This window comes from Chlamydotis macqueenii, chromosome 2, assembly GCF_036417535.1.
Source record: "Chlamydotis macqueenii isolate bChlMac1 chromosome 2, bChlMac1.mat, whole genome shotgun sequence".
Taxonomy (NCBI): domain Eukaryota; kingdom Metazoa; phylum Chordata; class Aves; order Otidiformes; family Otididae; genus Chlamydotis; species Chlamydotis macqueenii.
Window position 1 is genome coordinate 61,595,085 of NC_141557.1, and position 11,195 is coordinate 61,606,279.

At 43.4% G+C, this 11,195-nt stretch overlaps 1 protein-coding gene across 5 annotated transcripts in view; it reads right to left on the reverse strand.

The window, feature by feature from the left end:
• The window catches only part of TNS3 (tensin 3), a 259,528-nt gene extending 253,156 nt beyond the window's left edge, over positions 1-6,372 (reverse strand). For 4 of the 5 annotated variants that reach the window (XM_086743082.1, XM_086743080.1, XM_086743079.1 and 1 more), the window contains exon 1: positions 6,108-6,372. In XM_086743082.1, the coding sequence (XP_086599208.1) occupies positions 6,108-6,203 (96 nt within the window). In that variant the 5' untranslated portion in view covers positions 6,204-6,372. The remainder of the gene's footprint in view (positions 1-6,107) is intronic. The other variant, XM_086743085.1, reaches the window with a different exon arrangement.
• Positions 6,373-11,195: the final 4,823 nt, after the last annotated feature.

Below are 11,195 nucleotides of genomic sequence, written 5' to 3' on the forward strand. Positions count from 1 at the left end.
ATACAATTTAACATTCGTAGTCTGTGGGAAGAAACAATTCTGAAATTATAAAGAAACAGCAATGCTCAAAGTAACCCACAGTGTCTAAAAAAATAAATTGGTTTCTATTGTAAATTTCATGGGAAAGTTGTTCATCTTTCAGGACATCACTTGAGGGCAGTAACTGAGCCATCTGGGGAACTTTCTCTTTCCTACTATTCATTTAATATTCTTCTGGAAGGAAAAAGTGTTTTAAATCCTTCTTTGCTTATCAGTTCCTCTCAGAAATTATCTTTGTTACATTTTGAAGCCGCCTTTATCTTTCTAAAAAAAAAAAAAATAATCTTTACTTTCCTCTTGCTGAAAAACAATATAAAACTGGATTTAAATGACTGAAAACTATCCAGCCCATTTTCCACAGTACAGATCACAGCTGTTAGACAGAAGGCAGGATACTGAAGTGAAGATGTAATTCTTTCCAGTAACAGCCATTAAGTTTCAGTGTACTTCACCTGTCTGAGACCACTTGGAAACCTAACTGATAAAGCAGCTAAAATTACTTGAGGTTTTTTAAAAGCATTTTCCTTTCCCTGGTCATTACAAATATTGTCTTTTAAATGGTCATTAAAAATGTTGGTTTTGTTTAGGGAGGGGGGAGTGCTACAGTGGCAGCTTCTGCAAGAAGCCATTAGAAGTTTCCCCTTTGTCCAGCGCACTTGGACGGGCTTAGGGTGGACCCGCTGCTGGCCAGGGTTGAGCGAACTGGTGATGAAATGTTGCCTGCTAATGCCTTTGTGATAACGTATTTAAGAAGGGGAAAAATAATTAAAAGTAATAAGATGTGAAGAAGCTGAGCAGGGGCAGAGAGGGGGAGGGGACCTGCACCGGCGCAGTTCACAAACAACTGCAGCCCAATGAGTGGGACCCCACAATGGAGCGCTGGGGCAGTCATTCTGCAGGGACTGCACCCCGTGGAAGAGATGACCCCATGCCGGAGCAGTTCACAAAGGACTGCAGCCCACGAGAGGGACCCCATGATGGAGCAGGGGAGGAATATGAAGAGTTCTTCCCCCAAGAAGGAAGGAGAGACAGAAAACAACATGTGATGAACTGACCGCAACCTCCATTCCCTGTTCCTCCTGTGTCGTTCCATGGTGAGGAAGGAGGTAGAGATAATTGAAAATGAAGTTAAGTGTGGGAAGAGGGAGGAGTGGGGGGAAGTTACTTTGTTCTCTTCCTCATTATCCTGCTTTGGTTTTAGTAATAAATAAACAGTTTTCCCCAAGTCGAGTCTGTTTTGCCTGTAAATGTAACTTTAAGGATCTCTCCCTGTCCTTACCTCAAACCTTGAGCCTTTTTGTTATATTATCTCTCCCCCATTCCCTCGGAGGGTGGAGAGAGTGAGAGACTGTGTAGTTTGGTCCTGAGCGGGGATAAACTAATGCAAATATGATGAGAGACAACTTGCACTTAAGGAACCACAGATTGTGCTGAAGACCTTGAAAAGAACTGCAGTTGCATACTCTTACATAGTCTGTATTAGGCTAGCTTCCATTTTCCCCAGATTCTCATGTGCTAAATAATATTAGCAAGAGGGACATCATCACATGAATTAACCGGACTGGTTAAATAATCACAATGGACTGGGAACAAGACATATATTCTAAGGGATTTCCCATCTACATACAATAATAAAAATGATGCCAGCATGTATTCATCAGATGAAAGAACACATTTATTAACAAATGTGTGATTGGCCTACAGGATTCATCAGCTTCTTAAACAGATTTTGACTAATAATGCCCCCACTGTCTGAGTCTTCTACAGTTGTCATCATCTTGGCCTGCAGTCTGCAGAGTGGACCTAGCACTGGCAAAAATCTATTCTTAAGGATTCTGAATCGTTCAAGGCCAGGCTGGATGAGGCTCTGAGCAACCTGATCTAGTCAGGGATGTCCCTGCTTCTTGCAGGGGGGTTGGACTAGATGACCGTTGAAGGTCCCTTCCAACCCTAACCATTCTATGATTCTATGATTCTATGATTCTGGTTGTTTTATTCTGACTTTCCTGTTGCATAACTCAATACAAGGAAATGATGCTAAAGACTTCTGAGCTTGTGGGCATTTTGGGCCAATGCTGCTATTTGCTTGGGTTTTTTTCTGGTTTTCTTTTGTTTGTCAAATCTCCTCCTATTCTCTCGGAGAGTGGGGGGAGTGAGAGAGAGACTGCGTAGTCTGGTCCCCGTTGGGGCTGAACTACGACAGTATTCAATCCAAAAACCCTTTAAAGTCTTTCTTCCTGGAAGAACTACTTTTCTTCCTATTTTTTCCATCTGAACAAATCAGTCATCAGTAGCAGAGGCCAGAATATTCCTGCAGGGAGATTACAGATTGTGTAATATTGGTGATTGCTCTCTGATGTAGAGTAGCATCCTCACATTTGCACACTTTCACCTAGAGTCAGAGATACTAATATATAATATGGAAGCCTACTGTACACAGGAGACAGTATGGAGATTCATTTGGATTGTCCTTTTTCCTTGCTTTGCACAAGTGACAACTCATTACCTAAAAAGTAATATACTTCAATAGAAAAGCATTACACTGAAGATCAGGAAACCTGAAGCCTTTCATGTATTTGCTGAGCAACTCTTACAAAGTTACTTTATTTACTTCACTTTGCACTTCAGTTTTCACTACTGCTTTTTTTGCTTGCTCATATAAGAGAGCAGGACCGATATACTTTTTCTGTTTTTCAAGCAAATATCAGCAATACCGAACACAGGTGTTTTTTATCATAAAACAGCTAAAAACACCAGTCCTTGAACTGAAACTATCAGAAACTATACGCAAACAAGCTCCTATCTCCCACACTCAACTTCAAAGAAAAAAAAAAAAAACAAAAAAAACAAGAATTGCACCTCTAAGAAGTTTGACCTCACTAAAGATTGTTCAGGGAGTCTCACCTCCCTTACAATATTATACACAAAGAAATTTAAAGACATGGTTTAAAAAGTAAAGATTAAGACAATGAGTTTTCAGTAACATTGGGATCTGCTCAGGAAGGAATGCTTTGCAGAAACTGAGCCAGGGCGGGTGCTTGCATTCAGTCCTGGCTCCAGCCCAGACTGAACAGGGAATTCAATAGTCACAGTGGCCCCTTACAGAAAGCTGATAAACCACCCGAGGGCGAGGCCTAACCATAAAACACAATTGCAAACCTATGGCATTAGCGCCAAAGTTAGCTTAATTCAATTGATTCAAAGAAAAAAATACTTGTCTAGTGTAATCATACTAGAAAAATCTACCCTTCCTCTTGAAAATACAAAACAAACAAAACCTCTCACTCTTTAAAACACCTTCCTAGAGTCAAATTTATGCTATTTTCCCCTCAACTTTGTGTTGACCTTTTGGCATATTCTGAGGCAGAACGTCTAATGTTACGATTATTTCAGCCATTCAGTGGTAGAAATTCAGATGGCATATTGTGTAATTATATATCTTCCTGTTGGAAGGGAAAGATCAATAAAAATTCAACAATATAGAAAGCTCATATTTTAAGCCGTTGCTTGTTGCCTCCTTTTTCATGTTCCAGATGTAAAATAAAGCCACTGACGTTAATACATCCTGCCCACATGTTTTCCGTTCCATAATAGCAGCATAAATTGGAGCCTGTGCCAGCTTTGTAGCTTTTTATTTCATAAGCAATGTATTGAGAATTACTGGCCCAGCTTCCCCTATCACTCATACTAATTTAAAACTGATAAAGTTCAATTGGTTTCAGAGAAGAAACCCTTGATTGATACTAATATATAATAAGAGAAGAATGCAGACCATTCGTTTCATGGAACTTGGCACAAGAGTGGTGAAGCTCTGCCTAGCCCCAGCAGTCCCTGCTATATCCCTATAGACTGGCGCTAAGGAAACCACCAGATTTCTTTATATTGCTGTTACCCTCTCCCTATCCTTTTAAGTGTTTAACATCATTTAGCTTGTTCTCTCACTCCTGGATTCAATGCTCAGGTTCACTTAACCCTTCAGGACATCTTAACAAGGAAAGGAAGAATCAAGAGCAAACTTGGAAATAAAATCTAGCTTAAAAGGAGTTACTCCTAAGCAATATTAATAACATTAATTAGATGGAGAGCCCTCTAAGCAGCAGGCTTTCAATTAGGAGCCCCAGGCAGCCACAAAGAAAAGCTGGGGCAAAACTGTCATGGTGAACAAGCACCACAGCAGCGTGACCCTGTTTGAGCTATAGGCTTACCCATCCCTAAGTCCTAGTAATAGTAAGTGCTGGCATGAAAAAGAGAACAAGGCATGGCTTTTGCTCCCAAAGTCATAAAGTGTGGAACACTTTCTTAATGTGTTTCAAGAGTATCCAGCAAAATTGGGGTCCTGGTGCCAACTGAGTCACTGCACAAAGACCAATTAGTAATCTTCCCTCTGGTAAAACATGCTTCATTAAGATTCTAAAATTGGATACACAGTGCTGGAACTAACAGTTACTAGAAAACTGATATTTATCAATCTCTGAAAAGAAAAGTTTGTTACAGTGATTTTTCTTTCCATTGAAACATTATGATTTTCATATTTAATATTGTGCCTAAGGTTAATGTTTTTTTGGCCAGAGATCACTGGAGATGATTGTGTATGTTTTCAGATGGAATCAAGCTCCTTCTTCTAATCCCGAGAGAAGGCAAAAATTTCAGCCCTTTAAATGAATCACTTGTCTACAACGGAACGCTGGCCATCTTACACCTCAGAGGAAAGAAATTCTGGCAGGAAAACATAAACTCAGATATTTCCTCAGCAGCTTTTTATAATAAAATGGTTATTTGAAGCGGCTTGGTTTGAACTGTTAGACACAAGAGTGATGGAGATGGTTTCACAGATCGAGCATACATGAGATGGTCAAAGGAAGCTTGAAACAAGCAAAGATTATTTAGTGCACATATCCACAGTTTACCACTTGTGTGGTATATTATTCATGAATTTCTGGGAAACTAATCCTAAAAGGCTTCAACAGAAATGGTATGTTTTCAGAAGGGATTTGAAATGAAAGAAGTTGCTCATTTAAGCATGCAAGAGGAGAGGGAGACTGCTATAGTGTGCCGAACCCAAGTCAGCAAAAATATTTAAACATGTGCTTACAATTAACTTAAATCCGTTGTTGAATCAAGCTTTCAGAGGTAGCCCAGGAGGAAGTGCATGAGACTTCAAAGGTCCAGAGGTTTGCTTAGCAAACCAGAAAAGAGAGAGATGCTTGAATGAGCCTCTGGAATGAGTGGTGTGGCTCTGAGACTCTGGACTAATGTTCCAGAGAGTTTTCTAATAAGTCCTATTTGCCGTGCCAAGAGGCTGCTATTCTGCCAGTTTCTCTGTTTTGGTCCACAGTCATAAAGTCCAAGGAAATTCATCACTGAGCTCAAACGAGTTTAAAACCAGAATTATTTAAAGTTTATCAAATTTTCACACCCGTGAAAAGTCGATATGTGTACTTCAGAATTATCAACCCATCCCTCATTTTTGGACATTTCTTCTCCGTAACCACCCCCCAAAGCGATTTGGGTGCATATTCAAAGGTACCAGGGAAGGTTTTACAGGAGCAGGAAGGCGAGCGCGCACCGCTGCCGTGTGCCAGCAGCGGCCGGCGCGACAAGGGAGCAGCGCCCTGCCGACCCAGCTCCGCCGCCTCCCTCCGACCGACTCCGCCGTCGCAGCGGGCCAGGCGAGTTGCTGCCCCCACACACCGCAGCCGCCGGGCCCAGCCTGGGCGCCGGGAAGCCGCCGGGGGTAGTTACGGAGGGCGCCGAGCCGCCGCCCCGCGTACGAGCGCTTCTGCTTTCCTCACCGCCGCGGGGGCAGGTGGGCACTGCCGCTGCCGGGCACACACCCCCCTTCCCCCCCTCTCTCCGCCCCAGCCCCCGCTGCGCTGGCCTCCCCGGTGGAGAGCGGAGCTGCGGCCGGGCCTGGCGAGGCGAGGCTCCCGAGAGCAGGCGCCTCCCTGCGGCCCGCCCTTCGGTGACAGCGGCGCCCAGACCGGCAGGGGTGGCCGAGGCCCGGGCAGCACCCAAACTCGCCCCACCGCCCCCTCCGCGCCGGGGCCGAGGAAGCACACCCCGCGTACCTGAGTCATCGCGTCAGCCTCTTCTTGCGCCAGGTGGCGACGGGGCAGGGGACGCGGGTCCCTCCGGCGGCACTCCAGGCTGGCCCGGCCGCCCATTGGGCGCTCCCGGCCGCTCGTCGCCTCCAGCGCGGCAGCGGGGCTCTGCCCGCTCCTCACCCACCGCCGCCGGCAGCCATGAGCCGCTCCCCTGAGCCCCTGCCCCGGCTTCCCCAGCCGCCCTGAGCGGCCTTGCCTGTTGCCCGCTCGACCAGCTCCTTCCCTCTCCGCTTCCCCTTTCGTTACCGGGCTCCCGAGCTGACCACGCCGTGCCCCCTCCGGGGCCGGGACGACAAATCAGAGAGCCGGTACCGAAAGCTCTGTCTCCAGCTGGGGAAACTTAGCCTTCCCTATCCTGGTGGGAGGGTTTTTGGATCGCTTCAGTGGTATGGATACAATAACAGGGAAACTAATAACTCGCGAAACAGCCTGCTTCGGAAAGCGTGCTGCTTTTGTGCTGAAGAAAAGCGAGCTTTCCTGCAATGTGTCACTAAAGCAAGCTGATGGTACCCAAGTAACTTGAGAGAGAAAAATGAGTATTTAAAGTTGACACCAAGAATGATTTTGAAAACAGTTTCAGAAGGGGAGAACCTACAGGAATTTCCTGCTTCTTCGTGTAATCTGCCTGCCTGTGTACATTAATTAATTCCCTTTAGTTTTTAACAACTTATTTTCCCTGCTTTTGCAGGGTGCATACTGCTAAGCGGCAGGAAGGATAACCATACGATGGAAGCACAGCACTGTAAGCTTAGAGGTTGGTGCTCTGTTTCCTTCTTTGCCGAAGACATTTGCTATCTCCTGCAATTCCAGTTTGCTGAAATATGCTGTAATTTTGCATGGTTTAATTCTTAGACCTCTCTACCTTTAGGAAAGGCATAACTGCTTTACCCACAGTGCTGAGAATCTATAGCTCCCACCAGGACCTAAGGGCGTAACACTTAATAACTCTTGCTGCTGTAATTAAGGGATGGTGGGCAAAAACTTTCAGCTTTTTCTCTTTGGGTTTCCAAGATTCCTCCTCCACATAAAAGGACACGGTATAAATCAGTGTTTCCCTGCCTCTGACGCGTCCTAAGAAGTTCATGCTGTAAAATATACCTGTAACTGAACAGCAGAGAAAGTTCCATTACCCATTTTCAAACATTTGAATTTCAGTGTTCTAGCAGCAGCATCTTAAAATAGATTTGGAGGAACTGAGTCAATCAGTTTTGTTTTTCCCCAAGGATCAGAAGAGATGAGAAATAATTTCTGAACATTTGTCTTGTGATAACATCTGGCACGTTATGATTTAGATCAAAACAATATGTATTTTATATAGCTAAAAATGAAAAATAACTAAATTATTTTAAATGCTGTTATTATTTATTTGTACCATTGGGATGTTCTAATTGAGTACTTGGCCCCCATTACGCCAGGCACTGGACTTCAAGTGACTTAAAGTCATTTTACTTCATAAAATGAGTTGATCTTGTGAATGAAGGAGTTCAGGCATCCTGTATTTCTCTCCCCATTCTCCATTGTCTGAACTCTGTGTTAGAAGAGTCTGAATGCACAAATGGGTTATTTCTGCAGGATGAGAAATAGATTAAGGGAGAAAGGGTCATTGTACAGGAAGAGCTATTCTTAGATAACTTGAAGGTCTGATATTGTCATGTAAACTTTTCCTTGAAAAGTCACAAACCATGACTAATGAGCTGTGTTTGAAATATCCTAAACTGACTGGAGTCATAATGTGGGAAAGTGTATGTGAAGGTGACTTTTATAAGCTAGTCAAAAGCAACCTCTCCACTAGCAGTTTTACTGGTTTATCCACTCGAAGGGGAGTTCATCTGGTCCTTTTTGACTGATCCACAAATAAAAGGCAGGAAGAGGAGACAACTTAAGTCAGTATTGTAACTTTGACAGTATAGGAATGGCTATTGACAGGTTTGAAATCCTTCTGCAGAAATAAAATGGTATAAATGTGGAAATGTCAACCCCTTCTAAAAGACTTTTCACTGTTCTACCTTACTGGAATGATCTCTTCCATTGCTTTGGTGCTTTGGCTCTACCTTTAGTTACTGTCATCTTCTAAATATGACTTACAAAGCTTAACAAATCAAGCCAATGTTTCGTATGGCTCTGCTGCTTGTTCTGGTATTTTAAAAAAACTCTTATTAATTTTCTCAAAACCAAAGTAGAATCAAGAATCAGAAGGGGACAGAGTCATGCTGCTGGTAGATAACTAAGGTTATAGCTTTCTTGACTAATGCTTCCCTTTGTACACAGATTCTTCAAATGCAGCTGGGCAGCTTGTCAGCTAGCCTTGCAAAAGAGATCACAGAACATTATTGCAACTTTCTTTAACAGAGAAAGAGCATTTTGGGACTCAAATGCCAAGGTCCCCTCTGGATTAGTCTTTGACTCTGGTACTTGTATGCAAAAATATTTAGTGGTTATTTTTTCATAATTAGAAGGGAATTTAATCTGTGGGTTTCACAAGGTAGTGACCCTGTCCTTGACATATCAGATGCTTTCAACTTCCATTAATTGGTAATTCAGGGAACTCATTACCATAGACCTGATCCACTGCAGTACCTGCAATGGGTGTCTTATTAAAGAAAGTAGGACATGTGTTTTTATTTTTAGGAGGGGCAGGTAAGCATTAATGACCCATCATTATCTAAGTAAATAGGAACGGAAGAAAGTTTCCTTGACTATTCAGTCCCCCTCCTACTTTCTCCACCATTGTTAGCAGTTAGAAAAGATGGGTTTCAGCCTTGTCACTAGCAAAACCAGAGGGAAGTTGGGGAGGACCAAGGAGTGTGGAGAAAGAAGTCACAAAAATGTGCAGATGTGTAGTAAATTCAAATTAACTAACTGTGGCTAAGACATAGATCACTTCCTAGAGAATAATGACCACAGCCAGAGGCAAAGCTACATGTATTAGCATCCAGTCTGCCATTAATTCTCCAGGAAATGCACCAGTCTGAAGTCATTAATGAAATTATATCCAGTTATTTGGTGAGAGAGGGATTAGTCAGGCAAAAGGAACATTTTTCTTGTAGTGCTATTATTTTTACTGAGCAGCACAAAAATTATATTAATTTCATGACCCTCCTTCTGTGTTGGAACATCTACAGAGAAAAAATGGATTGCACAGAAGTTTTTTGAAATTCTTGCAAAAGCCTAGGGAATTTTTAGCATTGTTACAGTGGGAACAGGAGCAGCTCCTAAATTTTGCACATATTGTCAGGGTTGTGCAATTCTCAGCCTCCTGTTCTTCAAATACTTAGCTTCCCTCTGTACTGAACAGTTTTGTTATTCCAGCGTATGACTGCCAAAAGACTCCCATTAGACTTAGCATTGTGTGTTAACAGGCTGTTTCTTATTATTCAGATTTTCTGGACATAACAAAAATTACATTTTTAGAAGAAAAATGGCAGCCAGCTCGTTCTACTTAGGCTGACAAAAAAAATAAATATTAAATAGGATAGATCAATCTATGCCAGTTTTGAACAGAACTCAATCAACAGTGTTTTGTGAGGGCAATAATACTTTGCATTTAATGCACAGTGCTTTAAATGGCACAATCTCAGAGCCAAGCAAAAATAAGAAGGAATGTGCTTTTCTGTAACACTTCACATTTTTCAATGTCTGCACAAACAGTACTGCATTTTGGTATGGAGTTTAGAGGTTCCATCCAGTTCCAAGGACTGAAGAAACTAAGTAGTCTTTTCTGGAGGAGGTGAAATAGTACCTCAGCTATTCAGAGCAGTACGTAGACCCTCTGACATTGGTAGAATGACAGAGTGATGCACTGCTGTCAGTCACAAGCCCTGAGTCTGATAACCATGCAAGAGCAGCACTGCTGTTAATAATTTTTCCAAAACGCTGTTTTATCCTGAGAAGGAACGTGAGCATGCAGAGTTGAGGGAAAATTAGGTTTATCAGGTTTAATATTGACAGAGTGAATTCTAGACTCAGTATAATAATGACTAAATACTAACTAATGACAGAGTGGTTGATATTGGAAAGAACCTCTGGAGGTCACCTGGTTCAACCTCCTTGATCAATCAGGGCCACCTGATGCCAGTTGTCCAGGACCACATCCAGACAGCTTTTGAATATCTCCAAGGATGGAGACTCCACCACCTTTCTGGGCAACCTATCCCAGTGCTCAGTCACCCTCAAAGTAAAAGTGTTTCTTTATGTTCAGAGGGAACATCCTGTGTATCAGTCTGTACACATTGCCTCTGGTCCTGTCAGTGAGTACCACTGAAAAGAGCCTGGCTCTGTCTTCTTTGCACCCTCCCTTCAGGTTTTTATATAGATTGATGAGATCCTCCTGAGTCTCCTCTTCTCCAGATGGAACAGTCCTAGCTCTCTCAGCCTTTCCTCAATGGAGAGATGCTCTAGTCCCTTAATCACCTTTGGAGCCCTTCACGTACCCAGTATGTCCATGTCTCTTGTACTGGGGAGCCCAGAACTGGACACAGTACTCCAGATGTGGCCTCACCAGTGCTGGGTAGAGGGGAAGGATCACCTCCCTCAGCCTGCCAGCAATACTTTGCCTCATGCAGCCCAGGATATCAGTAGCCTCCTCTGCTGCAAGCCTATGTTGCTGGCACATGTCCAACTTTCTGTCCACCAGGACCCCTAGGACCTTTTGAGCCAAGCTGCTTTCCTGCTGGGTGACCCTCAGCATATACTGGTGCTTGGGGTTTTTCCTCACCAGGTGTGGGACTTTGCACTTCTTGCTGAACTTCCCAAGGTTTGTGTCAGCCCATTTCTCCAGCCTGTTGAGGTCATGCTGGATGCCAGCATGCCCCTCTGGCCTATCAGCTACTCTTCCCAACTTTGTGTCATCAGCAAACTCATTGAGGTTATGCTCAGCCTCATCGTGCAGATCAAAGATGTTAAACAGGCTTGGACCCAGTATTGACTCCCGGGGTACACTGCTACTTACCAGCCTCCAACTAGACCTTGCATCACTCATCACCACCCTCAGGGCCTGGCCTTTCAGCTAGTTTTCAATCCACCTCACTATCAATCCAGCCCCTACAGCAACTG